Source organism: Kwoniella mangroviensis, chromosome 3 (genome assembly GCF_000507465.2).
Source record: "Kwoniella mangroviensis CBS 8507 chromosome 3, whole genome shotgun sequence".
NCBI lineage: Eukaryota > Fungi > Basidiomycota > Tremellomycetes > Tremellales > Cryptococcaceae > Kwoniella > Kwoniella mangrovensis.
The window spans coordinates 1,178,651-1,206,498 of record NC_088829.1 but is presented as its reverse complement, the minus strand read 5'-3'; the positions used below and the strand labels follow the sequence as shown (position 1 = coordinate 1,206,498).

Below are 27,848 nucleotides of genomic sequence, written 5' to 3'. Positions count from 1 at the left end.
TCCCTAGTTGCCACCTGAAATTCATCCATACATCACCCAACCAACTCTTCCTCATCCTCACCTCGATACTATACATGAATCATGCCTCCTAGGCGATCAATACCACCCCCTTCGCCGGCCAGGAGTCTAAGGAGTAATAGAGGGGATGATGAGTGGGACAATGAGAGCATGGCAAGGTGAGTGACGACTATCTTGCATCCTGAACCCGCTGCATGTGCTACCAAATCAGATTGACTCATACTGCTGCATATCTATAGCACCTCCCTCAAAGTACCCAATTCTCGCGGGAAGAAAGCGACTACCAGCGCATCGATAGGGTTGAAAGATACAAGTGTAAAGTGAGTTCTCATATCTCCATCACGTCAACCCAGCTCATCATTCGTCTGTCCAGCATCGCCGCAGCGTTCCATGCCGCCCAAACAGGTCATTTACCTCCTCCTGAACAATCGTTCCAATCTCACACTTCCGCATCTGCCAACAAATTTTCATCAAATCGATCCCAGAGGGCAGGTTCTCAGAGAGCAAAATCACCTGCTGAATCATTAAAATCAGCTGCTAGAGCATTATCCCCGGTCCGATTCTTTCTCAAATCCACCGAAGATGAGAATGGCGATTTCGATAATTCCGGTGCATACAATTCATTCTCATCCCTTGGTGGTCCAGGTAACGGTTCAGGAGAGAGTTACAGCTATGCCGAAGAAGATGATTATGTCAAAAGGCTTCAAGCTCAAAAAGCCAAAGCGAAACCTCGAATATCGGACGGCAACTCGAAGAAGAAAAGGGGCAATAAGTCCTTCGCTGAAGATTTACCTTATCGACCTGCAGAGGACGATGAGATTTATGGATCTGATTCGGGAGGTGAAGGTGAGGGAGTGGTCAGGACTGGTGCGTTAGATGGAAGAGCTGGGACAAGAGGTAAAAGGGAAGAAAGGGGAGAAGGGTATCTGGGGATGGGTCTAGGTATTCAACCTCGACAACGAAAGAAGGGAGTGAAGAGCTATGCCGAAGGAAGTGATGAAGATGATTCTCAGTACCAACAGAACGGGGAACAAGAACAGGGACGGGAAGAGGATCATCATTCTCAGAGGGCTTTATCACCTTTTATGCAAGTACCCAATGGCCACACTCATCGAGCGAGATCACCTACACCTGTCGAGCTGCTTCGAGCATTTAGTCCGAGATCACAACGTAAATCCCCTGCACCCACCTTCCATCCTCGTCGAAGAGTACCTGGAACAATCCGAACTATCATCACGAACATCCTGCACGGTGTGGTATTGGGACTACAGTACATCGTAGAATCAGTGGTCAATCTCCTCCACTCGATACTGATACGTCCGGCCGAGCGAATGTTCGGTTCCAGTCAAGGTATACTACGACGGTTGAAACAAGATTGGTGGAAGTATCTTGGTGCGATGTTAGCTCTCAATCTAGCCCTCAGAGCTTTAGATGCGCCATGGCGAAGCAAAGGTGTTTACAGAGCTCCAGATACCCCACCAAGCTCTATTGATGAAGTGGCCGCCAGGATCACATCCTTAGAGCAGGTCACAGCGGATATATCAGAGATGTTAAGATCGATTAGTAATGGGGAAGCCGAGAATAAACAGTTCACCCATAACATGCTTGGAAGAGTGGACGATTTGGAGAATGCTTTGATGGTTGAATCTAAACGAGTGGAAACCATGCGTGGCAAAGAAGATAAAGGTGTCAAAGGCTTACAGAGTTCCTTCGATGCGTTGAGAGCAGAGGTCAAAGGATTGGTAGATAGGGTAGGACAGTCTGAACATACGGTTAGGTCCTCCCAGGATAAGGTCAACTCGTTAGGCGGAATCGATCGAGAAGTGCAAGATTTAAAGACTAGAGTCGGAGCGGTGGAGAAGAAAGTCTCAGACGCATTGGATGATGGAAGATTACGAGCTGCCTTGGAGAAGATACTACCTGACAATTTACCTATCAAGATCAACTCTCGAGGTACAGTGGACATCGACCCAAGATTCTGGACCGAGATGAAGAAGGTTATGATATCTCGTACGGATACCGAGGCGATGGTCAAGCGAGCTCTCTCATCGTCAAAAGGTGGGGTTGATATGGATGAGGGTAGAGTGAGAGCATGGGCTGAAGAAGTGTTCAATGGGAAATCAACGGAATATCTATCGAAAGATATGTTCCAGGAGATATTACATCACGAATTACAATCGCTTCGATCGGAAATATCCTCCATCTCTTCCTCTTCATCTTCAGCCAGTAAATCTAAAACATCGAAACCAGCAAATGTTACCATCAAATCATCCAAAGGGGAAGATCTCACATCATTATTCAGCGAACTTATCGATGCTGCCTTACTTCGGTATTCGAAAGATACGATCGCTCGAACGGATTACGCTCTCTTCACCGCTGGAGCAAGGGTGATACCTCAATTGACTTCTGACACCTTGATCCTTTCGTCCGCATCGAGATTCGGCAAGTTCGTATTGGGTTCGAAAGATGTACAAGGTCGACCGCCCGCTACTGCCTTACATCCCGATACGTCGGTAGGAAGCTGTTGGCCTTTCAAGGGTCCACAAGGTAGCTTGGGGGTCATGTTGACTAGGAGAATCAAAGTTACCGATATCACTCTGGAACATGCTCCGAGGGAGTTGGCTCTGGATATGACGACTGCGCCGAAGATTGTCATAGTGGTGAGTAAATCTATAGCAATATGATGTAAGGTGCTGATAATTTAACTATCATTATCGTAGATGGGAGTAGTGGATAATGAGGATGATAAGAGGAAATTACAAGAATGGTGGAGTGAGAAGAATGAGTAAGCAAACTTTCACCTTCGTATTTGTACTGGATGATATACTTATAGAGAGATCTGTTTTTGCAGATCCGAATCTCCACCTGATCATCTACCACTCACGACGATACAATACGATATCAACTCGATATCCAACATCCAGACTTTCCCCATATCCGATGAGATCCAATCGTTGGGTATCAAGATTGGTATAGTCATTTTCAAAGTGGAAGATAATCATGGAGGTGATCTCACTTGTTTATATAGAGTGAGTCCGACCACGAGCTTCGATTCATAATTAAAAATCTAACTAATGATTTGTTCATGTGTGATACAGGTCAGAGTACATGGTGAAGAGACGAATGATGATGATATGATGGCATGATGATAATGCATGACGAAATGAACAGACATGATTTTGTAACAAAAGATCGAAGATACCTTTATTATTATTATATACTTATTTGTTTATACTGGATGGAATATATATATACCTTAACTTACATGTATATGCATACTGGGGAATAATGGTCTGAGTTGCGATTTTTACCATAGTTATGCATTCGAGACTTCAGATTATTGTACAAATTCATATGAATATGTCTGATGACATGATTATATTAGATCTGACATTTAACATGATTTTGATATTTTGCATCTTGAACAGCACTCGTTACTTGTACAGCTACTATAAAGTACTTGCCCTATATGTGTGAATATCACACAAGTCCACAAGTCCCTAACTCACACACCATCATATCAAAGATGCCCATGAATAATCCGCTCGTGGAGATTGACTAATTTGAACCTCGTTTTCCGTCCTCCCCATCAAGATTTGGAAGTACTCATACCTTTACTGTACAAGTAATCACTTATATACGATCATCATATCATGCATTATTCATGGATGACAAGAACTCAATCAACCAATCGATCAATCAATGAATCCGACGATTCATTTCTGATTATAAGAATCCACTGTATACGACGACATGAATGAAGCAAAATAAAAACGGAAATAAGATCAAATTGGGATATTGGATTGCAATGTGGGAGAGGGACCACTACCAGTACGGATCTAATTACAAATAATTATCATTTATCGATCACTTTCATTTTTTGTAAATCTGTAAATCTGTAAAGAATAATCTGACGAGTGCTAAGAAAATCGATTCAAACTAAAGAAGGAATCCAATCTATCTACATTTTTCATGTAACATAACACGCCTGATCGAACATAACAGATCTATTGTTGACCCTCAGCTCCAGCTGCAGGCCCAGCACCAAGTTCCAATTTCAATTTGGCCACAGCTTCCTCTAAAGAAGGTGGATCGTGGTGAACTTCCAATTTCGGCGCTCCACCGTGTCCTGATGCCGCAGCTTCGGCTTCTCGAGCTTCTCTTTCCGCTCTTCGCTTTTTGGCGGACGTGAAATCTGGTGCGGGCAGGTTGAAAAATACCCATGGCTATTCATGTAAATTACCCATCGTTAGTCCATATAACACAAATTCGAACAACCGAGCAAAGTTTACGACCACAGAACAAACTCACAGGAACACAGTTGGCTACTGCCCTTCTCATACCGGTTGATAAGCATTGAAGACCAATTTGGTATGCGGCTATAAGATTACAGCATGATGATAATTAGTATATCGACTCCACAACTGACCAAGTAAATGAGAGAAGAATATCCGCTCACAGTTCATCCAACCGAAACCTTCTCGAGGTACATATCTGAAGTCAGTACCTTGATTACCACTAACAAGTGAAGTGTGTTAGTCAGCTTGAGCCACACCTAGAATGTAGTTCCCTCACTATTCGGCATCTACCATATGACTAAGTTCAACCGCATCGAATTTTTCAGGAACGATACCGTTGAAATCGACAAATGAAAGTGTCATCCTACATGAACGTCGAACTGTTAGCTTATAATATACTGGTGACAGCCAAAGATATAGCTCACATGTATATCCATCTGTAGGCCAATCTAGCAGCATCATCCACGAAACCGTATCTCTCCAAACCGACCCAAGCCATAATTTGATGTGGTGGCCAAGCATATGGGTAATCTAAAGATGATTTATACTTCGTTAGTGCATTTACTCGGACAACTACGATGATGGCAATCGCACTCACCCCATTGTCGATTCGGTCTATCTAACGAGATGATACCTCTCGATTCTTCTGTACCCGAAACGAGTCCACCGGCAACCTCGAATTTCGGTAAAGCGTATCTGACAAGTTTCAAAGCTTGGTTCTCTGACGCGGAACCCGCCCATAATGGCCAAAGGGCAGTGACAGATTCGTAACGAGCTTGTTTCTTCGCTTTGGTATCGTAATCGAAATACATTCCATGTCCATCATTCCAACAAAGCTCATCCATAATCTCCTTTCTCTTCGCTGCTCGCTCAAACCAATGTTTGCTCGTTTGGATCACCGATGTCGATATCTCTCGGGGTGCACCAGATTCGAAAGCTTCAGGGGTGACTGGCCATGGGGACAGGGGGAACTCTTCTTCGAGATCCATCTCCCCATCGAAAGCAACCTCGATAGCCGAGGCAATATCAAATTCGTATTTGTAAAGCAACGAGTTGAGGTCGACTGTACCGAGATCCGCACATTTCTTGTCCAATCGATAAGAGGTATCATGACCTGACTCTCGTACACCTCGATCATGCAAGAAGTACTCGTCTAATTCTGGTTCGTGGATAGTAAGGTTGTTGTAACCTTCGATATACTCGTTGACTGAGATTCTGAGTTTCTGGGCGTAGGGTTGAAGGATCTGAGTGAAGTGGGTCGCTTCCGTCTCAGGTGGGATACCAAGACCGACAGGTCTGTATCGAGAGAGACCAGAGACAGGATCAAGGGATGGCTCAGACATCCAATAAGAGTGGTATTCTTTTATAGAAGCTTGGATGACTCGTTTTAACCATGATTTGTTCTCTTCTTTTTGTGATCGATCAAGTTGATTGTAGATTTGTAAAGCAAGATCGGTAAGGAAAGGTGGTTGAGATCGACAGAGGTACTAACCATTGTCAGCTTTGTCATACTAGCATAACAACTCACGTAAGATCGATTTCCATTCAACACCTTGTTATAATGCTTGATCTCGAACATGCAGTGCTCCACGATACTCTTAGCAAGATCCATCTTTCCATCGACCAGTAGACCCAATGCCATGAAGTACTATCAAGTCAGCGGTGTTTCTTACATATTTGGACTTACACTATCCCAGCCGTATTTCTCGTTGAACCTAGCTCCAGGGACAATGAAAGGAAGCGCTTCCAGCTTGACTTTACCGTCCGTATCTACCTTCCTATCCATCGCCAAAGCCAAAATACCCGGTTTATCATTCAGACTCTTGACGAAAGCTGGATCGTCACACTTTTGAGGTAATATATCGACCGTCAGGTTGAGGTTGGGTTTCTCACGAGCACTGCAAATACGTCAGTATAGGATTGAAAATTCCCAAATGACACTCACATTTGTCGGTAATGTTCAGCTATCTCATCTTCACCATATGGTATGTAAATTCTCGCTTTGGTATGTTGACTTCGATTCTTAGGATCGGCACAAGCAACCTCCAATCCCTCCGCATCAATCCTTCTCGTGAGAGCATTCCAGAAAGAGTTCTTGATCATTCTCGAAAGACGATCAACTGGGTTTTCAGCAAGACGAGCTTCATCAAGGACAATGCGCTTTCGACCGTAATCTCTGGCTAGAGCAAGTTCTTGCAAAAGGTTCGAAAGCATATATGTTCCTCGAATATCGAATGTTTTGTGAGCGTTGGAACTTGCCGTTCCGAGGGACAACAATTTAGGTCCAGAGTCGTAAATGGAGATTTGGAAACTGACATTAGCTCATATTACTTAGGGTAAAAACTCACTTTCTATCAGTATCTTCTTGCTCTAACACGATCCTCATGGTCTCTTCTACATCAATGAGGAAACGTCGAGGCGCAGATGCGGTGGTTTCATCTAAAATCGTCTGTCAGTCTCAGTCGGAAAAGTCGAAAAAACCACTTACCATGTGATAATCGTCTGTTTCTGGAGATCTTCTCACCTCCCATTTGAGGTGGACGTCGTTTGGTTGTTCCGGCAACACCAGACTACGACATTAGCTCTATTTCGAGCGGTTATCAACTTACATTACTAAATGTCCTTGCTCTTGTCCAGACTTCCGCTCCTCCGTAATACTCATGTGGCTCCGCATGGACATCTGGTAATTTCGTTTCGACCAAGCCCAGCTTACCTACTCTCTGGGTGAGAGGTGGGATGGGTGGACTGGTGGCCCCATTGGTTCGGGGTTGAGGAGGAATACCCGCTCCAACAGCCGCGAGGGGATCGGCGACGGAGGGATCAGTAGGTGTGGTAGATGCTGAGGCGGCAGTGGAGGAAGGTACTTCATGTTCGATGAAGAGGAGGTTTTTAGGGATAGGAAGCTGAAGATATTCAGCGACGATTCAAATTGGATTGACTCACCTTTGCTTTATTATCTTGTATGTTGGCCATGATGAGCTGATTTTATCTATTGACTATCGACCAAATCTAGTGGCGATGGGGACAAGTGCTGATTGTGACTTTCGAACCAGGAGAGATCCCGGATCTTTATAGGCGAATGATGAATGGAAGTGACTGGCGAAGGGAGAACGTCGTGCTTGTGAGGATGTGCAAAGGATGTATGTCGAAGACCTGTAGAGAATCATCCAGACCATCGTGAGCTCAATACTTGGTTCAGCCCGCGAAATGGTGACAAGGGAATGGTACAAGAGATATCCGAGCGGAAGCATATAGACGAAAGATAACATAGCAGATAGCTCGCGAGATACGAAGACCAAGCAATGAGAAGGCATAAAGTTTCGATGTAGAGAGCTCAGCTCACACGACTACAGAGATTGCTGAGAGGGAGTAGAAAGGAGCCAGGTAGAGGTAAGGTCTAGATATGTGTGTTGCGCATAGCCAACAGGAAGGACAAGTGGTGAAGTAGAAATCAGAATGGGAGGAGATATTATATGATAGCTGAGCTGACATGACAGAAGAAGACTTCCTGTGAGATTCTCGGACCGAGGTTGCGAGAGTCCAGGAAGATCAAAAGAGATCCTCAGGTGCGGGATGATAATAACGGTGATTCAAATGAAGGATTGATGGACGAGATGCTCGGATCATCATTTCCCAGATCATATCGACTCGATAGAACGGGAAATAGACAGATCGTCACGTATGGATACACACCGCGTGATGAAGAATCGGATTGGGGATTTGCCAGTCCAACGACAGATATTGGGGAAGACGATGGAAGGAGATGATGCGAAGACGGGATATGGATCATAGAAATCGGGGCTTACCTTCTAACCGTATTACAATCTTGATGTCGAATCCAGTCTATGAGACGAATGATGCGTTGTTACACGACCAAGAATGTCTTTTGCTCTCGATAATATCAGTTTCCCAGGTAGATTATCCCAGTTGCTATGAAATGAGGAAACTATACGCGAAGTCAGTTTAGATGAACAGGAATGAAAGGAGATAGACAAACGATGAAACCCAAAGACATCGCACAGAGTCCTTTGTACTGGATCAAGCTGGACTACAGAACCTACTCACTCTGTATATATCCCAAGGTCATCGAATTAGATGACAAGGAGAATAAGAATGAGAATCTGTCGAGTTGACTTGAATGTGAGCAGGGTGCTCTTGTAAGGGTGTAAGGGTGAAAGAGGACTGATGAGGTGGAGGGGTTGGATGTCTGAAATGAAATGAAATGAAATGATACGAATCGAATCGAATAGTCTGATGCAGTGATGCCTTGTTGATTGTTGGGGTATATATGTATATGGTCTATGAGGTGGAAGGGGATACAGATGGAATACGATAGATTGAGATATGGTAGATATGGTAGATTGAGATTTGCAGTACTCGTAGTGGTTAGTTGGTTGGAGCTTAAAAACACGTTGTAACCGTGATTTCCATTTCTGATGATATATGATGATGTCAATGCATTAGGATGCACTACCACTAGGAAAATCATCCGAAGTCAGCTTAGACCCTTTGCAATCAACTCATCCATCCCACAGCGAGAACCCTCTTCTTCACCCGTAATAGACGGATACAAAGGAGACACAAGACACCTGATCATGTCATGCATACTCCCTCTTTCCTCCTCCGATCAACGATCAACTATGTAGATGTGCATCATCACTACGTTCGCAGTGGATCTATCCATATCCTCCTGGACTATGAGCATGTGTCTGTTAGTTTGAGACTACCATAACACGCTTCTTCCTCATGTCTAGAGGATGTTTGACAGCAAGATGATGACCCCTTTAACGCTTCCTTTCGTCACGGAGTTGAGCAAGACCCTCGAGACACCTGATACCTCACATAGGACTGTGAATCTACTCTCTGTTGATCATTGATCGCTCGGTGTCACCAGACCACCAGCTCAGAGTTGAGTTGACCTGTCCTTTTTTCGGTGTTGTCCGAACTGTCGTTCGTCGGTCATACCGGTTATCTTACAACAACAACCACAGCACATCCATCATCATTTTGGATCTATAATTCTGATCCTTGATATTGTCTATCAGACTTGACCCACCAAGAAGATCGACGAAAGTCCAACATGCCTCAAAACCCAGCTTGGTAAGCGAGTGACATCGGACCCGTCCCATGTGACATCTCAAGGCAAGGTCTTCCGTGCTGATCGTCTTTCACGGATATAGGGAATTGATCGAGCCATACTTGGTGAATACTGGATTATACCATATACCTGATTCCAGTAAGCTAACTTTTCGTATGCTGACGAAAGGTCTGCGACTGAATTTGTTCTGAGGTTGATTTGGTGTTGACATAGCATACGGACGATATATCACTCCTCGTTATCCACCTCATACTGAGATACTTGACGATACCCATATAATCTCCAAATATCGTAGAGTATTCTTACCGCCCTATAAATCATTCAAAAATTTACACCAAGCGTACGATACCACGCAAATTATCTATTCCGAAAATGTCAATCTGACTTTACAGGAGGTAGAAGAGGGAGTGAAAAGAGGTGGAAGATGGATATGTTATAGTACTTGGGAATATAAGGATGAACCTCAAGGTGGATGGGAAGAGGGTGGGAAAGGTTTAGGCAAAGATATGATTCTATGTCATGGTAAGTGTTGTTCTTTCTCTACCGAAATCGTTGGCCTTTCAGTTTCATTGATTCACTATGTGTTGATGAACGATCGTAAATTCCGAGTAGGATTAGGTGATTATGGATTGAGATACACACCTCATTTACATCACTTCTTAAAAGCTGGATTTAGAGTGATCATACCTGATTTACCATCTGTAAGTCCAGTATCCAGCAAATCCGAAGACGATCTTACGAGGGAATCTTGTCTCGTGATTTTGTGATTTTGTGATTTTGTGATTTTAACGACAAAATCCAGCTGACCTATTTTGTTTACCAATTGCCGCATGATACAGTACGGTCGATCAACAGGCGTTCACTCTTATCTACCATCTTTCCTTGTCCTTCCCGCTGCGCTACATGTTTGCTTGACGGATGTGGTTCAGCAAGATTTGGCGAATGGCAGAGAACAGAGAAAGGTATTTTTGTGCGGAGCGTAAGTGATCTTCACTCGATCTCGATACAATGATACAGGCATGCTGATGTGAATTGCTTGATCATTTCATAGATCCATGGGAGGATGGACAGTGTGAGGCTCTGTTTCCTTCGTGCTTCTCGAACGACAGAAGCTCATACGAATGCATAGATTGTACTACCTACTCAAATACCCTCCAACCGAATTCGCTTCCGAGGTCGCTTCCCAAGGATCTCAAGCTGATAGTCCCTTGCCTGAAGAGGGACATGGAAAGGGTTACGATAATCTCGAGAGAGCAAGGAAAGATGAGAAAGTCAGGATTCACGTAACTGGTGCATACGTGATCTGTCCAATGGTTGAGGGTAAGCAAATTTGAATTTCTTGGTTTAAGATGAACGTGTCTTATTGAACTGACAATAATGACTGTCACTGTAGTATCGAAAGAATCTATACCGCCCAAGATCGTTCAGCAGATTGGCCGAGCTATATCATACGTAGCTGGTCCATTACCTTTCGTTCAAGGTGTGAGAGGTAGGGTATCGGATGATCCTCGAGTGGAAGCTGATTTCGAAGCGGATCGTAAGTTCCTTTCTGTATTACTCGATAAGCAAGAGAAGAGGAAACTGATGTGATACCATGTTGGGTGCGTGGGTGTTTAGCATTGTGTTATCACGGAAAATTACGAATAGCCACTGGTCTAGCAGCAGTAGAAGCCATGTCAGAACTTGAAAAACGGGCGGAGGAAATCGACGTTCCTATAAAATTGATTCATGGTAATAAAGATAGAGCAACCTCTCATCATGGTACAATCAAACTTTTCGACAGGCTACCTAACCCAGATAAACAATTACAGATATTCGATGATTATGAACATGGTAAGCAGTACAAATTCCCTAGAAATATGACAGATATGATTCTGATGCTGAGTTGGACTGTTGGTATCACTAGTGATGTTAAAGGTTGGTATTGATCAGGCGGACGATGAGAAGCGTCAGAGGGTGTTGGCGGATTGGAGAGCGTGGTTATTGGAGAGATGTTAAGACTGCATAGATAGATGGAGTCCAGCATAATACGTACATGTATAGATAGATTAGGTATGGGGCAAAATGCCACTGCATGTATATTCCGTATAATGCCGAGTACTCTAGCTGGTCCATGCGTGCGTGTCTGTCTGATGCGCGTCCTTTTGTCGTTGGCAGAGCGAGTTGAGATTGAATGCGCGTCAACACACAGAGTACCAGCTAGCTAGTCCAGTCCATCAAAAATCACTCATTGCAACATCCTACAATCAATCAATCAACCTCATCTCTCTTTCAATCACCTTCACACTCCTTATCACCAACCACACCCCACTCTCTCCATCTTGAACGACTAACACGACTCACCTGTCAGTCCTTTTTTCTTAGTGTGTGAGTGCTCTCCCCTTGGACTCGAGCTTGGACCTCCCTGTTTGCGTGGAGTAGGGTAGGACAATGCTGATAATTGGTTTATAATCATGGTCCCATATCTTCATCTCCATTTCAACGCACAATCCTTTTTCTGAACAATACAACTCAATACCAAATCTGACAACTTCGTTTCATTATCACTTTCACCTCATCATATAATCTTTATAGTCGACTATTCTTACATCTACCGTTCTCAACTAACCTATCTAATCCAACTTCGAAACAGCAGCAATAGGGCGAAATGCGAGAGGTTATCAGTGTAAGTTGAATCACTTCACAGTCCAACAGCAACGGCGAGAGCACTTGGCTGATTATATTGCTTTCTTCATAGGTCCACGTTGGTCAAGCCGGTATGTTTAGAATAATCCACCATAAGAGGAATGTAGCTCATCATGTGAATATGTAGGTGTCCAAATCGGTAATGCTTGTTGGGAGCTTTACACTCTCGAACATGGCCTGAGCGTGAGTTATCTCAAGCTCCATTCAATTCCATATCTGGCACGGCTGACCCTTTTCTCTGCAGCCCGATGGACGTCTTATGGAAGGATCTCCTCACGGTGGTGATGATGGTTTCTCCACTTTCTTCTCTGAGACCGGTACCGGAAAACACGTTCCTCGATCCCTCTATGTCGATCTTGAACCCAACGTAGTTGATGAAGTTCGAACTGGTACTTACCGAAGTCTCTTCCACCCTGAAACCATGATCACCGGAAAGGAAGATGCTGCCAACAACTGTGAGTTCCTTCTTGAAGTTTGGGTTATCAAGTATCAAGGCTGATAAGGGGAGGATTAATCGTCTCGTCATGCCAACAGACGCTCGTGGTCACTACACCATCGGTAAAGATCTCGTCGACAACGTACTTGAACAAGTACGAAGACTCGCCGATAACTGTTCGGGTCTTCAAGGTTTCTTCGTCTTCCACTCTTTCGGTGGTGGTACAGGTTCAGGTTTCGGTGCTCTCCTCATGGAAAGACTTTCAACCGATTACGGAAAGAAATCAAAGCTTGAGTTCTCAGTTTACCCCGCACCCAAGATGTCCACTTCGGTCGTAGAACCTTACAACTCTGTTCTCACCACTCACACCACCCTTGAACACTCTGATTGTTCATTCATGGTTGATAACGAAGCGTAAGTCTGCCTTATGCTCTCTCTGTGAACTTCCGTGGTGCTTACCAATTCGACGACTCGGCCGTAGCATCTACGACATCTGCCGAAGAAACTTGGGTATCACCTCCCCATCTTTCACCAACCTTAACAGATTGATCGCCCAAGTCGTGTCTTCCATCACTGCTTCTCTTCGATTCGATGGTTCCCTCAACGTCGACTTGAACGAGTTCCAAACTAACTTGGTACCGTGAGTAATTCTGCTGAGCTGGTGACAAGTCACCTTGCTAAATCTCTTGGATTCAGTTTCCCTCGTATCCACTTCCCCCTCGCCACCTACGCTCCTGTCGTGTCTGCTGAAAAGGGTGAGTTGAACTCTGCTTCGCAGACCCGTGTGCATGACTGACCGAATAAATAGCCTTCCACGAGTCCAACTCTGTCTCTGAAATGACCATCTCCTGTTTCGAGTCCAACAACCAAATGGTCAAATGTGATCCTCGACAAGGAAAATACATGGCTTGTTGTCTACTTTACCGAGGTGATGTCGTTCCCAAGGATGTCAACGCCGCCGTCGCCAACGTCCGAACCAAACGAACCATCCAATTCGTCGACTGGTGTCCTACCGGTTTCAAATTGGGTATCTGTAACGAACCCCCTGCTCTCGTTCCCGGAGGTGATCTCGCCAAGGTCTCTCGATCTCTCTGTATGCTTTCCAACACCACTTCCATCGCTACTGCTTGGGCCCGTCTCGATAACAAATTCGACTTGCTCTACTCCAAGCGAGCGTTCGTTCACTGGGTGAGTAGAATATCCCTTTTTTGAGTATTGTCAATGCCAGCTGATGTTTTTGTTCATTGTTTAGTATGTTGGTGAAGGTATGGAAGAGGGAGAGTTCTCAGAGGCAAGAGAAGATCTGGCAGCTTTGGAGAAAGATTACGAGGAAGTTGGAATCGACTCTGTTGATGTCGAAGAGGAAGAGGGTGAATACTAGAATAGATAACTGAAGAAAATAATAATGATCAAAAGGGAGCTAGCTACCTGATTTCTTTTGGGCGGATAAATATAACAAAAAGATAAACCGAGACGTTTCTTTGTTCTTATATACCTCATTATTCTTCTTTCATCTATTTTATCATAGTAAAAACACCCTCACGGTATACACCAACAGTGTCGTATGATTTCTGTTTACAGCTTTTTAACCCTTCTTTACAGTACCTAATTCCCACTTTGAATGTTTTATGAAAGTTTCAACGATCTGGACATGCTTTGCTTCCCTCGGGTCTGGGTCTGAGATGATGATCATATAGCAAAGTTCAAGAATCCAGAGTACAGTGTCCAGTTACATGGGAATGAGGATGGATTGTTTCCAGGTGACATACTTGATGTGATCGATCAAATTACCCGATGAGGTAATTGCTAGTAGGGTTGTATTCCGCATTCAGTCACTCGCTGATCTGATTGATTACGAACCTGCATCCTGGATCACATCATAATCAACATCATCCTGTCCCATCCTATCATCCCATCAATCTCTTGGCTAAAGATATTTGCATCCACCACATACATAGACTCATCGATCAGCCATAACATCCCATCGTCCGTGCAAGACCGAGAAACACGATTTTTTCCTATCGATCATCGTCTGTATTCATCCGACTTGACGACCTCCACACCGCATTCTGCTATCCACCTTAGTCATCCGAGGTCTTGTGAGATAACATAGCATAGCATATTGATCATCATCTCCATTCATCCACAGGACTATCGGAACAACGTCGTCTGGAGTACGAGTGACGACATGCCTTTCTCATCGGGTACTCCATCTGGATCTGGTTCTCAACAACCATTATCTATACCATCTGGATCATCCTCATCTTCTCCTTCGATAAATCATCATTATCCTCCTACCGGCACGAGTTTCCCTCGACAGTCGTCTTATGGTCAGCATCAACATCAATATCCCGGATACCCCCACGGACAGGAACAGGGACAGGGTGGTCCGTCAAGATGGGAGAATTCGAATTCGAATTCGAATACGAATGCAAGTGGCGGTGGGAACGGGATGAGCGGGTTAAGTGCTATGATGCGATCTAGAGGTGGGGGTGGGAATGGTGGGAATGACATGGAGTGAGTGGGCTTCCGTCTGGATCTAATCAAGTTTATTCACTTTCAATCGATCCAATTGTCAAAGTTGGGGTGTAGTTGCCACAGTATATCACATATACCAATATTTCAAGTCATATCCCCCATATACTAATTTACTAATTTAATGATTTGGATTTATTCCAAACCAGGATCGGATCTTCTCCACCTGGATATGCCAACTCGTCCTTATCATCAAACCCTCATTCAGGCTTTCATCCATCTTCTTACGGTCCCAATATGCCCTTTCAAGCTATCGCGTTGGGAATATCCCATCATCAACAACCCAACGCATATATGAATACGGGTATGGGGATGAGCATCTCCCCTCCCCATTGGGCATCGGGATCAGTAGGTTCGGCAAGTTATGTGGAGAGTATGGGCAATTTCGGCGGGTTGGGAACGAGCTTGAATAGTAGGGATAGAGAGTTGGAGGCTAGATATGTCAAAGATTTTTCATGTTGTGGGAAGAAATTGAATGGTTTACATGAATTGTTGGAACAGTGAGTTTCCTGTTTACCCATAACGATTGATATAATCACAAAGATAAAGACAATATTCGGATCAATTATCGAAGACTGATCAATCGACATTGCCCATCCGTAGCTACGAAGAAGAACATGCCAACCTAGCGCCAGACGTCAGAATGGCGGCTATCAGTGCCGCTCAAAATTCCATGAATGGTCTTGGACCCGGCCCCGGACTCGGACCAGGTCAAATTCCAGGTCAACCGCCCAATAATCGGTTCAATACCAATGGACCAATCCCACCTACTCCAACATCAATCACACATCACAGTGATGTACCTGCTCCACCTGGAATGATGGATATAGAAATGGATGAGCCCACAACGCATTATCCTTCTACACTGAATTATCATCCTCATCAACAACATCATCCTAGACATCTACCTCATCCACAGGGTATGATAGCCCCTTCCAACCCTTGGGCAGCAGCTTTCAGACCACAGTTAAATAACTCTCAACCTCCTCAATGCGTTCCACCAAGTTTACTTTCTTATGCTCCACCTACTCCCGGATCAAGTACAGGTACGAGTACGAGTACTCATCCCAACTCCAATCCTGGTGCTGGTGGTGTGTTGACACCGGAACAACTCCAGGCGAAAGCTTTGAGAAAGGCACAAAAGAAAGCTGAACGAGCTGCCCGGGAAGAGATGGTCACGTCGGATGATGCGGAGGGAGGAGGGGAGAGAAGATACCCTTGTCCCATTGAGGGATGCGATAAGGTATATAAACAGGCCAATGGGCTGAAATATCATTTAACGAGATCGATCAATTCGGGTCATGGGAATGTCGCTGCTTTAGGTGGGTTGGCGGCTATTCTAGGTGAAGGTAATGGATTAGATCATCAATAATCAGTTTGATCATCTGTTGATTCGATATCGTAATCTAAGGGTTGTAACATTATCTTTGAAACTTGACTGATTTAGTCGGATTACAGTACAGGACTCAGAGGTAGATGGAAATGAGGTTTTTAGGTTATAATAGATGGAATAGGGAGAATGGAGAGTTGTTTGGATTCTTGATTTGAAGGGAAAAAAGTAATTATATATATCTATTTTACATATACATGTTTCATTCACCTCGGTTGTTTGATTAGTTTCCTAGTCTTGCTATTTATAGTCATAGTGATATTCTTGTAGTTCTCATAGGTGGTATCGTTCTCATCAGTTAGTTCACATGTAAGTTTATCGTTTTTTCCACGATTAGTCGTGATTGTTTCGTTTGGATGAATTGTATTACATGCAGTTGATGATAACATACGTACGTTATGAGAAATCTATCAATTTGCTAATGAGACCAAAGAATAAATGAAGAAGAACAAGTATGTATAAAAGAAGAAAACCAAGGGAAACCAAGAGAAGAATTAATCTTGATCCATGGTTTCTTGTTCTCCTTGTTCGTTGTCACTCTCTGCTCCATCTAATTCTTTACCTTGTATGAAACCTGATTCTTTTGACCATCTCGATCCGAGTATTATTTTGAATTCCTATGAATATGAATATAAATAAGCGTCAGCTTTGAGATTTTTTATATTCAACATATATGGACTGTATGATAATATGCTAACGATAGGCCTTTTGATGAGAACTGTTCAAAAAAAAAAAAAAAAGACTCACAGCCATTTGAACAGCCAGCAATTTCAATATCCTACATTTCTCACTTGAAAGCTTCTCTCCTTTCTTACAGAGCAGATGAGGGTTGTTCAACGATGGTACACCCCTTACTAACGATGTACTTAGGCCGAGAGCACGTAATTGAGGTTCCATAGAGTGAGGGAAGGGGTCACCAGAGTTCGATTCGGTATAGGGTGTTAATAATGGGCCTAAACAAGTGAAAGGAAATGAAAAATTAGTATACCGCTTTAGAATCATTTCTTCAATCATCAATCATAAATCATGATCATATTCGTGAGTCCTACTCACCCTCTGGTAATGTGATTTCTTGAGTGGCTCTAGCTCCCATCCTTGCGTATTCTTTCTTCGACCATGATTCGAACCATTCAACAGTTTCGTCCACTGGATGAGAAGTAAAGAACAATCCGATTTGACCTTTCAGTCGCTATATTATACATCGATCCATCCATAATTAGCTGACACGTCTGCAGATTCAGGTGTTTAACACATACTACAAATTCATTTGTAGCTGTAGCTTTGACTGCAGTGTTGATGTTGTGAGAACACGACCACACTCACCCTCGCAACATTACTCAAACCTTCTTGATACTCCGTTTCAGGTGTTTCTCCCAAAGCTTTCGCCATGACTTTCCCTTTCCCAAAGAAGAATCTACCTGTCCCCCTCCACTGAGCTCTGACCTCTTTCAAACCATCGTTCCTCATATCCCCTACGCTGAATATCCAACAATGATCATATTTGTCGACTGTCGCTCGAATCTCATTCACCAAAGCTTGCTTGGAGGCTTTCGTGGATCGCACGGGGGTTTTGGAAAGTGTGGTGATTTTGGATCGTCTTGACCTGGGCATTTTGACTGGCTGACTATCGGGATTAGATTATGGGATGAAATGAAGTACAATGAATTGATATATGAGCGATCTAGTAGGATAGGTCGAATGCACAGTAATAAAATCAAAATTCACTTTCAGCTTTCAACATTTTGGAAAATGAAAATAAAATAATCTCGTAAATCTCGATCAGAGGGTGGAGATCACCGTTTCTGACTGAATGCTGTCTTATGCCACACCAACGGTAATACGGGGATATGTTGAACAATAGAGAGACAGGAGAGAGAGCACTGACCCTCGCGTTTCAAGTGCCACTCTCGAGTAGGGTTGTGTGAATCTCATGTCGGTACGTTATATACACACACTTCAACACCTCCTCACACTCGACTCTCTCTCTCTTTATATTCACATATATATATACCATCCTATAACACTGTCAACCTCTATATCATCCTTTCATCAACTCATCACTCGACATAATCAACAGACGACAATGCCAGCAAACGCAATTCAACACGACGACATCGCTGCTTTCAGCAACTCGATCCCACCTCCTCCTCCTTACTCGGCTGAAGGCGCGCAAGCTCAATACGATCTTACCCCCTTGCCTCATCATGAGAACAGGCCTAGACTCCCAGAAGAGAGGAGGAATCCTTTACTCACAAGCTGTAAGCTATTCCTTTCCGTGGCATCTTGTGCAAATGGCTTACGGCTGTCCACTCTCAGTGCCCGAGGATGTCAAGATCGTCAAATTCCAAACTATCGTTCGTGAAGGTAAGGAAATCGTCGTAGGTAGAATCAAGGTTCCTACAGTGAGTGGCAATGACTTTTTGCAACTTCACATTTGAAGCTCATGTAAATGCATGTGTAGCCCGGGACATCAAGTCATGCATTCATCCTTAGAAGATACGACACCAACGCTATCTCCCTGACTACCATGTACAAGGTCGCTTTCCCAGGTGCTACTGATGAAGATGAGAAGCGAGAGATGGACTGGGTAAGCTTACTATTTAACATCGTTGTCATCAAGCTGATCTAATCTGATCATAGGTCAAATCATCTTTCGATACTCGAGGTACCAACGGTGGTCGAGGTAGCGATGTAGTCAGATTAGCCGGTCAATGGTAGGTCTCCAACAAACAGAACATCTTGTTGACTCATTTTACAGGGTCAGCAGACACCTCGCTATCCATTTGGCAGGAGCTTATAACCTCCAAGAATTGATTGCTGTATGTGTCATCCCTCCCTTCCCTACAACAGAAGATCCCGACTGATTGTATCACTCTATATACAGTCACTTGCTCGAGCGATCCCAGACCCCAATGTCGCCTACAGAAAATCTCAACGATCTCAAGCAGCTTCCGAGGAGATGGCTCGACAGAACCCATCTGAAACCACAACCGCTGCCGCTCCTGCTCGACCAGTCCCATCTATGACTACCGCCGAGACAGCTTCGCCCGCATCCAAGCGACAAAGACGAGCTCCCTCTACCCCCGCCGCCGAAGCTTCATCTAGCACTTCCACTGGAGGAGAAGCTGCGGTCGCCGAGGCAGAACAAGGTGGTCAAAAACATCTCACTCTCGAAGCTACCACCACCGTCACCGCTCCTGCAGGTACCAACGTCGATATGGAAGCTGAGATTGAATCTGCCAAACAACTCGTCAAGGATCTCAAGAAAGAATTGAGACTTCGAGCGGCCGTAGGAGAAGAACTTGAAGAACAAGGTGTAGATCTCCCTGAAGAAACTAGAGGTACCAAAAGAGGTAAAAACCATGATGATGATGGGGTGATCATTTCAGGAGGATCGGGAACGAACGGTAAGGACAGGATTGTAAGGAAGAACAAGCGTGTGGTCCAGAATGGTATCTTGGGGGAGACTGGACAAAAGATCGCTTGGGGTACTATCATATTCAGTTTGGGAGTCGGCGCTGCTACGTGAGTGATCAACACGTGCTATGGAATTCATGATGGGAGATAAAGCTGATGACTTGTTTGAAATGATCTAGTCTCTTACCCCAATACGTATCCAGTTTCTTCTAATATACCATCTGTGATGTACTAACCTTTTCCTTTTCTTTTTTTGGTTTCATTTCCACCTCTCTTATACCCAACCCACTACCCACTGTCTATGTTATATACCCAGACCTACTCATCTCTTAAATCTATCTAAAACCAAATAACTTTTCCGTTTCTCTTTCTTCTGTCAACTACTACCGTAATACCGTACCTCTACTTTATAATCCATACAATCAACCGTATACCTCACATCTACATAAACCTGTTCTATAGTCTTTGATAGTCATAGCAATAAGTAAGGTGATATAGCTATATCGTTGTTTATAGGTATATAGTCATATCATCTTGTAGATATGTAATTCAGATAGTGTTAGTGTAAATAGATAAACGAACCTCTGATAGTTCCTCTCTTTCTTTTTTTCCCTTTTGTTTCTCTTCTCATATAACAACAACTCAACACCCCAAAAAATGAAAGTGATTTACTGATGTTTTTTTATACGATCATCGTTCATCGATCATTTTACAACTACAACACCGTATATAAAGTATATAGTCTTGTTTGTATGGTAGATATCGTAGGTGTTAGATGTATATACGTATATGTTATATGTATGAATGGTTCTGTCTCGTTGTCATCCTAATTTGCATTCCGATCACTGAGCTTATAACAGGATATACACACTGTCAAATCGTTAGATCAACGGTATCGTTGATCAATTGAGGAGATCAAATGACAATTCATTTCTATGATTATAAGTACATTACACTCAATACGTTTATATGCATATGAATATGAATACGAATATAACATCTCATAAATTACACACAAGAGAAATCTAATTTAATGGATCGTTCCTCGCATCTATCGATAATTTTCGCTCGAGGTATTACCTATTACTTAACATTGAATTCTTTCTACCTCTTTCTCTTCTACCTCCAATAGTAATAGCCAATCCATTATCATCCACCCCATCCCCATTGCCATCGTCTTCATCGTCTTGAAGATCAAATACCGAAGCAGAAGTCTGTCTACTCAATCTTTTGGGGGAGTCCGCATGAGTATGTAAACCTAATGGAGATTTTGCACGTTCATGTAAGAACGACGAACGGAACGGTGAATGCGATTGTGAGATACGTGAACTCGAATGGGTACTATTTCTCGAGGAAGTACGTTGAAGTGGTAATTGATTATTTATCGAATTGGTACTCGTATCATTCGTGATATTAATAGGATTACTATTGATACTCCCACTCCCACTACCACTCCCACTAGCACTTGCACTTGTAGAAGTGGTACTGGTACTGGAAGTAGGTTGTTTCGAAGATGATGATATACTAGTCGAAGGTGATCCATCAGGTATAGGATCCAATGTGGGTGGAGCAGCCACAGGAACAGGTTGACTGCTTGTCGTAGTTGCTATCGGAGGTAATTGGGGAATATCCAATCCTAACAAACCATCTCTTGTTGTTTTCCTCCAATTGGATGGTAAGTTGGGTGCACTAGGTGTTAATGTCGAATGGTTGAAATTCATCCTTGATGAAGATGAAGTAGTCGTGCCAGTAGTATTCGTAGTCGTGTAATTATCTAAATTATCATTATTGTTGTGATCGTTGTTTGTTTCATCACCGTAATCTTCTTCTTCATCATCTGATATAGCTCCATTCCAATCTACTTCCTCTTCATCCACCACATCTCGACCAGCAGCTTTCGTCGGTGTGTATTCCTCTGATAAGTTAGATCCACGACGTAGAGGCGCAGCACGTAATCGGTTATCCCAATTCCACATACCTATACCTCTCTCTGGACTAGGTGCGAAAGCCCTCTGTTGAGAACTATACGAACCGGATTCGAATGTCTCCAAGCTCCTCCGGGGGATCTCGTCTAAACTCATACGGCCCAGAGCATCGGCAGGTGAAGAAGAAGCTGCGGATGGCGTTACACCAGTCTCTTCTACATCAGACGCAGCTAATAATTCTCTATCTTTATCCTGTAGACGACGTGAACGTTGAGATCCCGTTCTGGACAGTAGCCTCGCAAGTTTACTACTTATGCTTGAAGCATTACTGTGAGTTCTCGGTCGATATCCCATCTCCTTGTTGATCGTATCAATATCGCCTGACCCTCTACGGCGTAGACTACTATTGGGAGATATATCAGAAGCGTTCTTGACCTTGTCGAGTGAACTGGAAGATGCGACAGGGCGAGGTGATTTAGGGGTATCATCAGCAGCGAGAGGGACCATCGTAGATGGGGCTGGAGGAACGAGGTGGGTCGAAGGTCTGCGTTGGTCCATGAACGATCTGCCCGGTGCAGATTGGATGGAACTGACAGAAGGAGTTCGATTGGGAACTTCGCTGCTTGATTCTGGGGATGTATGGCCGGACACGTTGGGTGAAGCACCTTGAGGTTGAGGACTCTCTCCAGGAAGTAGCTTCGATCCCAGTAGGGAGAGACGACGAGATAAACCGGGAGGAGCAGGGAGAGGACTAGTCATTGGCGATACATCTCGACTTGACGGTACCAGACCTAGCAGTTTTGAACTTCGTGGTGTACCTAGATGACTGGACGTGGGAGGATGAGGTTCTCCAGGAGAATCTGTTTCGCCGATACTCCTGCTTCTCGTTCGATTTGATCCACTCAGCAGCTGAAGTTTGTGACTTATCGACTTGATACCTTTACGGAAACGATCTCTGAAACCAGTCGATTTGGTAATGACAGCAGCAACTTCGTCATTGGATACCGTAACGAAAGTTTGTGTGTGAGGATCCGTCTTGGCGAGCCATGAAGTGGGATCAGAAATACCTCGAAGGGTGAAGGGGTGTTTCTGGTGATCAATCATCAGCCAAGGTTTGACCAGAGTCGGAACTCACTTTAGCCTGCTCCAGGGTTATCCTCTTGGCTGGATCCTTCTCCAATAACTTTCGTAACAAGTCTAGACCTTCATTAGCTTCTTCAGAAGCAGGTAGACCACCCGTTCCCGTTGGTATATGATCTTTCCCTACGAATGGTGGGACCACATAATCCTGCACTGGGATGACTTGCATTAAAAGGTATTCATTCGGCGCATCAAAGGGTGTTTTACCGAAGAACAAGCAATAGAGGGTTACTCCCAACGCCCAAACATCGATGGCGTTGGTTATCGGCAATCGCTCTCTTCGGTGGATGGTAGCAGAAGAAGAATGTGATCTGGCGGAAGGTGGACGGCGGGAAAAGGCGGACTCGTTACTAAGTGTCGGACGTAGGGGTATGCTACTACCTAGATTCGAGGGATCCGATTGACTTGAGCGAGTCTCGATGGAAGATGGAGGTCGGAGAGTGAAAGAAGGAACTTCGGTCATCGGTGTCGACTGCGGTGAGCTCGTGCTACGCTGAGAGATATCGGTATCTAGTCCAGAGTAGCACATTTCAGGAGCAAAGAATGCTGGTGATCCAGCTGTCTTGGCTAATTCAATATCATCTACATAAGCGTCGCCTTCCGGACCTGGCTGAGCAGCTGCCGCTCTAAGAGCTTCTGAGAAGTGCGAACAACCAAAATCGGATATCTTGACAGTATTGTCGGCAGCTCGCAGTAGATTTGAAGGTTTGATATCTCGATGAATAATTCCTTGATGATGTACTAGGATGATCAGCTAAATTCGGTAGTTTGGGCAACTCACGATATTCCAATCCCAATAGAGTATCTCTGAATATCTTTCTTGTCTCTCCAACCGTCAGAGCGGGACTTCCTTCGGCTTCTTTCCAGCGTATTTCTCCATTCTTACACCATTCCATAATCATGTAGATCTTACTTGACTCTGGATCATCTATAATCTCCTTCATCCTAACTACGTTGGGGTGATTCACTTTTTTGAATATGGCAATCTCCTTACGAATTCTGGGATTACAATATCAGCTACGTGAGATATAGCCTCTGGAATGAGAATAACTCACTCAGACTCATTGAGCATCTTGGCGCCATCTCTCCCACTTTTCGTTCCTTTCTGTCTGCCCAAGCCCGTTAGACGTTTCTTTTTCGGATTCCGGTCAACTATCTTGATGGCCTAAACCTGATCAGCTAAGTCACTGACAAGGGTAACTCACATAAAACGGTCCTCCTTGTGATATCCCCAACCCGACATCTCCTCCCTCGTCTATCGGTAATTGAGCACTTAGATCTTCTCCCAATCGTACTCTTCCATGTGTTCCATGCCCAATCTCGCGTAATACTCTATATTGATTGATCATCCATCTGCCGGACCCATGATCCTTTTGTACTCTCACAGCACCCGTTTCGATACTACCACCCAATTAGTCAATATCCTCTCTGTACACGAGATGAAAGGAACTCACACGTCAGCACTTCCACTTTCTGATAGAGGTGATCTAAATCCATCATCACTACATTCCGATTGGTTCGATACCTCCCTACCATGCTTCTGTTTGTCCTTATCCTTCAGTGACCCTTGCCTGGATAAAACCTTAAAACTTGATTTCCTCGAGTTGGAGTCAGTAGGTCGGGATGAAGGTATCCTACCTGCCGCATGTTGGGATGATGAACCTGCCGATGTGACTCGATTGAGGGAAGAGGATGATGGATCAGGTAAGTTGGGTCGAAGGAATTGAGGGGAAGTGACGAGCGTAGGTGAAGAGGAAGTTGACCCGGGGACGACTGCCGGTGGTTGACGAAGTGTTGACATCGTTATACAACTAATCATCGTGAGGTACCTCATTTGGTCAGTGCTGATCATCCACATGTAGATGAGAAACAGTAGATATACGTACGTATGATCTGTTCCATCACCAATTGTAAATATCGATATGGTTGGGTCTCAAGTTGACGAGAAAGGCGTGTAAACGGCGAGTCGTCCGAGGTCCGATTCCTCTTGTTGTGAACTCGATGCAGGAAGAGCGAGCGTCGTTAAGAATGTGTATACGTCGTTGGGTATGTCGATTCACAACGAGGGTGTACATGCAAGGTGGGGACGATAATAGATGGTACGATATGCTGTTGATGAGTGAGCAGTCGGCTAAGTGATGCAGAGTGAAGGTGAAGATGGAGATGAGAATGATCAAACGCGTTATAACGGAGGATGGTGATGACGATGATAACGATAGTGTGAGTCAATCCACTGTGCATATATGTTCAAGGCTGTTATTATTCAACACATCCTTGCGCATGCACCGTCTACCTTCCGATGGATAATCCAGTCTCAGTCTCTTCCTTTACATGCATATCTCAAATGAACAAGCTGCGTAGGATGCCAATGCATACGAGTCTGTGACTGTTCATCAAGCGAAAGCTCGGTGCATCTTCACTCCCCCATCTGTCTGGCCGGAACTTGACATCCCATTCTTCTTCATCCATCAAACCTTGACTTGTCAGATGGAGATCACTGGCAATGCCGATGTCATCTGACAAGTCGTGCGTACATGCATACACATGCATGGCTCAATCTGGTCAGATCAATGCAGAGATGACAAAGAGGAACAAAAATGTTATGAGTCAAGAGAGTCAAAACGACACGAGTGGAGGTTGATCACCTCGCTTCAAAATCGACTTTCTCTTGACTTTGCTCTTCTTTAGCCCAACTCAAATCCCACGCAATTCAACTAAACAAATTCATGAGATTGTTCTTTCGATTATATAGCACATCACGAATGGCAAGGAAAGTTGTACTTGACGGAGTAGAGACGAAATTCGTCAATCTACTTGACGATTTCTCTAGGAGACTTGATCCTCCTGTGGAATGTAGGATAGCAGGAGGTTGGGTAAGGGATAAAGTGGGTCCACCCTTCCTTCCTCCTACTTCACGTCAAAGTCAAGCTTACTGACGCTCTGCCTTGTAGTTATTGTCGCTACCTTCGCACGATCTGGATATAGCATTATCCATTCCATCCGGACATTCCTTCGCCGTGGAATTTGTGAATTATCTAAAAACCAAAGATGTCACTACAGGATCAGTAGGCAGGGTAGCTGCGAATCCAGAACAAAGCAAACATCTGGAAACTGGGACAACGAGGATATTAGGATTAGAATGTGACTTTGTGGGATTGAGAAGTGAGACTTATGCGGATAGTAGGATACCTCAAGTTGTAAGTCTTTTCCCCTTCCTCTGCTCTCTTCGTCCCATCCACTTTCCACTCCTGCTCGCAGGCTCAGGCGACTGGGCTGACTTTCGCGGTGGGGAATGACTCAGAAACCTGGTACGCCTCTTGAAGATGCTTCAAGACGGGACTTGACGATCAATGCATTATTTTACAATGTCTCTACTAGAGAAGTTGAAGATTATACTCAACGTGGATTATCGGATCTAGAAAAGAAAATAGCTTGTACACCTTTACCGCCCAGACAGACATTTCAAGATGATCCATTGAGGATATTAAGATGCGTAAGATTTGCTAGTAGGTTTTGCCTGAAGATTGAAGATCATGTGATGCAAGCTATAAAAGAGGAAGATGTCAAGGTGAGTGAAAATATCTCTTAAACAAGTGATTTGACACCGAGCTGAAATGAGTGATTGTATGAACGTAGGCCGCGATCGCAACGAAAGTATCAAAAGAACGTATAGGTATAGAAGTAACGAAGATGTTAAAACATGATCCATTCCGAGCAATGTCTTTGATCGATAATTTAGGATTACACCCATATGTTTTCACTTGCGAAGTAAATCCCCCAAGAGAGAGTGCCATCGGTTCGGCGCAAATTCTTCGAGACCTCGTCAACAAGGGCTTCCATATCGATGAGATTTTATGGCTGACTACGGCTGTTACACCTTTCGGTAATTTGGCGGTGAAGAGAAAGGGAAAAGACGTCCCAGCAGCCTCGATAGTGATAAGCGAAGGGTTGAAAGTGAGTTGACAAAGGTTCATAAATACTGTCAGAGTAGTCGCTGATTGACAAACAGCTATCTACCGAAACCAAAAATGGAGTGACAAATTTGTTTGAAGCTGCTAAGATTGTTAATCCCATTGCTACGGTCAGATCTGAAATCGGTACATGGATGCAGAACCCTGTTGTCAAACCTTGGCAGAGATCGTTGACTTGGTCGGCCGTCATAGAGATATTACCGGGTTGGACTGGACAATGGGATCAGAATGCAGAACAGGTCGTACAGAAGTATGAGCAGTTCAGAAGAAGGATCGAAGATTCGGGGTTACCAGATGCTATAGATAAACCATTACTGCTTAATGTCAGTTCAATTGTTCCCGTTTCTTACAGATCATGCTGACATATCGCAACAGGGAACCGAACTCCAACAATTACTTGCCATATCGCCTTCTCCCCTTCTTCAGACTATAAGACAAGCGTTGAATGTCTGGCAATTGGACCATCCTCAAGGAACCAAGGAGCAATGTGAATTGTGGCTCAAAGGGATGTGGGAAGGTGAAGGACGAGCAGAATGGGAAAAGAACTCTCAACCTAAGAAAATTGTCAAGGGTGAGAAACGAAAGAGATAGATGATACATCTATTGCTATCACACAGAACGATGATGATGATGACGATGTTCATGATATACCATGCATATGTATATACAATTCGATGAGCTGGAAATAGAACTGAACTGGATTGCGAAATGGTACACCATATGGAGTATGATCGGATATATCCGATTCCTATCATCTGTTTATTTCCTGATCCGGTAAAATGCGACCTCTAGATGAATCGATCGTCGCCTCTTATCGCTGAGAACAACTCCATGTACAAATAACATCAAGTCGCTGATTCAGCGTAACTACCCATACTCGTACTCGTATCTGCCCATCATATCTATCTCCTCACTTTCTTTCCTATCTGTATTGT

The 27,848-nt window shown here is 44.0% G+C and overlaps 9 protein-coding genes across 9 annotated transcripts; 6 read left to right on the top strand and 3 right to left on the bottom strand.

Annotated features, from left to right (window-relative positions):
- Nucleotides 1-81: 81 nt before the first annotated feature.
- I203_108263 (uncharacterized protein) lies at nt 82-3,164 on the top strand (the record flags this gene model as incomplete). Its single annotated transcript, XM_019148435.1, has 6 exons — nt 82-176; nt 258-338; nt 392-2,678; nt 2,739-2,803; nt 2,870-3,047; nt 3,117-3,164. 6 exons carry the CDS (start codon nt 82-84, stop codon nt 3,162-3,164), a joined length of 2,754 nt encoding a protein of 917 aa, XP_019002018.1.
- Nucleotides 3,165-4,025: 861 nt separating this feature from the next.
- On the bottom strand, nt 4,026-7,289 carry I203_108262 (uncharacterized protein; the record flags this gene model as incomplete). Its single annotated transcript, XM_065518371.1, has 12 exons — nt 4,026-4,244; nt 4,330-4,397; nt 4,478-4,536; nt 4,594-4,680; nt 4,742-4,847; nt 4,915-5,803; nt 6,004-6,214; nt 6,262-6,570; nt 6,665-6,755; nt 6,805-6,886; nt 7,034-7,179; nt 7,256-7,289. 12 exons carry the CDS (start codon nt 7,287-7,289, stop codon nt 4,026-4,028), a joined length of 2,301 nt encoding a protein of 766 aa, XP_065372736.1.
- A 2,107-nt stretch (nt 7,290-9,396) lies between these two features.
- I203_108261 (uncharacterized protein) lies at nt 9,397-11,412 on the top strand (the record flags this gene model as incomplete). The annotated part of the gene is made up of 10 exons (XM_065518370.1): nt 9,397-9,416; nt 9,497-9,552; nt 9,628-9,936; nt 10,027-10,115; nt 10,254-10,393; nt 10,466-10,486; nt 10,544-10,734; nt 10,808-10,951; nt 11,032-11,247; nt 11,321-11,412. The coding sequence occupies 10 exons, from the start codon at nt 9,397-9,399 to the stop codon at nt 11,410-11,412; spliced, it is 1,278 nt and encodes a 425-aa protein (XP_065372735.1).
- Nucleotides 11,413-12,061: 649 nt separating this feature from the next.
- On the top strand, nt 12,062-13,916 carry I203_108260 (tubulin alpha-1A chain; the record flags this gene model as incomplete). Its single annotated transcript, XM_019148432.1, has 9 exons — nt 12,062-12,079; nt 12,152-12,170; nt 12,227-12,282; nt 12,344-12,554; nt 12,634-12,949; nt 13,017-13,175; nt 13,232-13,290; nt 13,344-13,723; nt 13,788-13,916. 9 exons carry the CDS (start codon nt 12,062-12,064, stop codon nt 13,914-13,916), a joined length of 1,347 nt encoding a protein of 448 aa, XP_019002015.1.
- An 807-nt stretch (nt 13,917-14,723) lies between these two features.
- I203_108259 (uncharacterized protein) lies at nt 14,724-16,442 on the top strand (the record flags this gene model as incomplete). Its single annotated transcript, XM_019148431.1, has 3 exons — nt 14,724-15,052; nt 15,220-15,570; nt 15,674-16,442. 3 exons carry the CDS (start codon nt 14,724-14,726, stop codon nt 16,440-16,442), a joined length of 1,449 nt encoding a protein of 482 aa, XP_019002014.1.
- Nucleotides 16,443-16,954: 512 nt separating this feature from the next.
- Nucleotides 16,955-18,071, bottom strand: I203_108258 (uncharacterized protein; the record flags this gene model as incomplete). Its single annotated transcript, XM_019148430.1, has 4 exons — nt 16,955-17,077; nt 17,208-17,413; nt 17,514-17,649; nt 17,784-18,071. The coding sequence occupies 4 exons, from the start codon at nt 18,069-18,071 to the stop codon at nt 16,955-16,957; spliced, it is 753 nt and encodes a 250-aa protein (XP_019002013.1).
- Nucleotides 18,072-18,543: 472 nt separating this feature from the next.
- On the top strand, nt 18,544-20,090 carry I203_108257 (uncharacterized protein; the record flags this gene model as incomplete). The annotated part of the gene is made up of 7 exons (XM_019148429.1): nt 18,544-18,718; nt 18,777-18,862; nt 18,922-19,047; nt 19,101-19,174; nt 19,219-19,279; nt 19,345-19,985; nt 20,057-20,090. 7 exons carry the CDS (start codon nt 18,544-18,546, stop codon nt 20,088-20,090), a joined length of 1,197 nt encoding a protein of 398 aa, XP_019002012.1.
- Nucleotides 20,091-20,953: 863 nt separating this feature from the next.
- Nucleotides 20,954-24,743, bottom strand: I203_108256 (uncharacterized protein; the record flags this gene model as incomplete). Its single annotated transcript, XM_065518369.1, has 6 exons — nt 20,954-22,891; nt 22,938-23,671; nt 23,724-23,941; nt 23,998-24,098; nt 24,148-24,343; nt 24,397-24,743. 6 exons carry the CDS (start codon nt 24,741-24,743, stop codon nt 20,954-20,956), a joined length of 3,534 nt encoding a protein of 1,177 aa, XP_065372734.1.
- A 961-nt stretch (nt 24,744-25,704) lies between these two features.
- On the top strand, nt 25,705-27,504 carry I203_108255 (uncharacterized protein; the record flags this gene model as incomplete). Its single annotated transcript, XM_019148427.1, has 6 exons — nt 25,705-25,827; nt 25,894-26,139; nt 26,244-26,510; nt 26,579-26,896; nt 26,952-27,236; nt 27,289-27,504. The coding sequence occupies 6 exons, from the start codon at nt 25,705-25,707 to the stop codon at nt 27,502-27,504; spliced, it is 1,455 nt and encodes a 484-aa protein (XP_019002010.1).
- Nucleotides 27,505-27,848: the final 344 nt, after the last annotated feature.